We start from the raw sequence: 604 nt of genomic DNA, 5'->3' as shown, positions 1-604 counted from the left end.
TTGTGTTGTGTTGTGTTGTGTTGTGTTGTGTTGTGTTGTGTTGTGTTGTGTTGTGTTGTGTTGTGTTGTGTTGTGTTGTGTTGTGTTACGCTATGTGAGACATTGTTATCTGTACGACACGTGTCATTCTGCGATTTTTCAGATGACTTTGCCGGCACCCGCGCTGAGCGCGCTCACCGCTCGACTGACGTCCGAGCTGGCGCCGCCGGCAGCGGCAGCGGAGGCAGCGGAGGTAGAAGACGCCGGCGCCGTCGGCGGCGGCAGCGGCGGCCTCCCCGCCTCGGCCGCTGCTGCCGCCAGCGATACGGGCGGTGCTGGTGCTGGTGTTGGTTCTGGTGCTGACCGCCCCCGGGCTGCCGCCTCCGCAACCGCCACCGCCACTACCGCTACCGCCGGCGCCGCCGTCACCACCCTGGCGGACCTGGCCGCCGCTTCCCGCCAAGTGGAGGTAGAGACGCGGATCGACCAGGTGGCGCTGGTCTGGATAAACCAGACGTTGCGGCGACAGCGGCTCTTGAGGGAGAGGTTGCGGGAGGAGCTGCTGGCCTCGTGGACGGCTGGGAAGGATGGCGGCGGCGGCGGTGCTGGCGGCGGCGGTGGCGGC

At 66.2% G+C, this 604-nt stretch overlaps 1 protein-coding gene across 1 annotated transcript in view; it reads left to right on the top strand.

The window, feature by feature from the left end:
• The window catches only part of VOLCADRAFT_91261 (uncharacterized protein), a gene marked incomplete at both ends in the record, with an annotated part of 16,234 nt that overhangs the window by 6,980 nt on the left and 8,650 nt on the right, over positions 1-604 (top strand). The window contains one exon of the mRNA XM_002950809.1: positions 143-469. Within this exon, the coding sequence (XP_002950855.1) occupies positions 143-469 (327 nt within the window). The remainder of the gene's footprint in view (positions 1-142; positions 470-604) is intronic.

This window comes from Volvox carteri, assembly GCF_000143455.1.
Source record: "Volvox carteri f. nagariensis unplaced genomic scaffold VOLCAscaffold_20, whole genome shotgun sequence".
NCBI lineage: Eukaryota > Viridiplantae > Chlorophyta > Chlorophyceae > Chlamydomonadales > Volvocaceae > Volvox > Volvox carteri.
The sequence above is the reverse complement of the archived record's forward strand: the minus strand, read 5'-3'. Positions and strand labels throughout refer to the sequence as shown.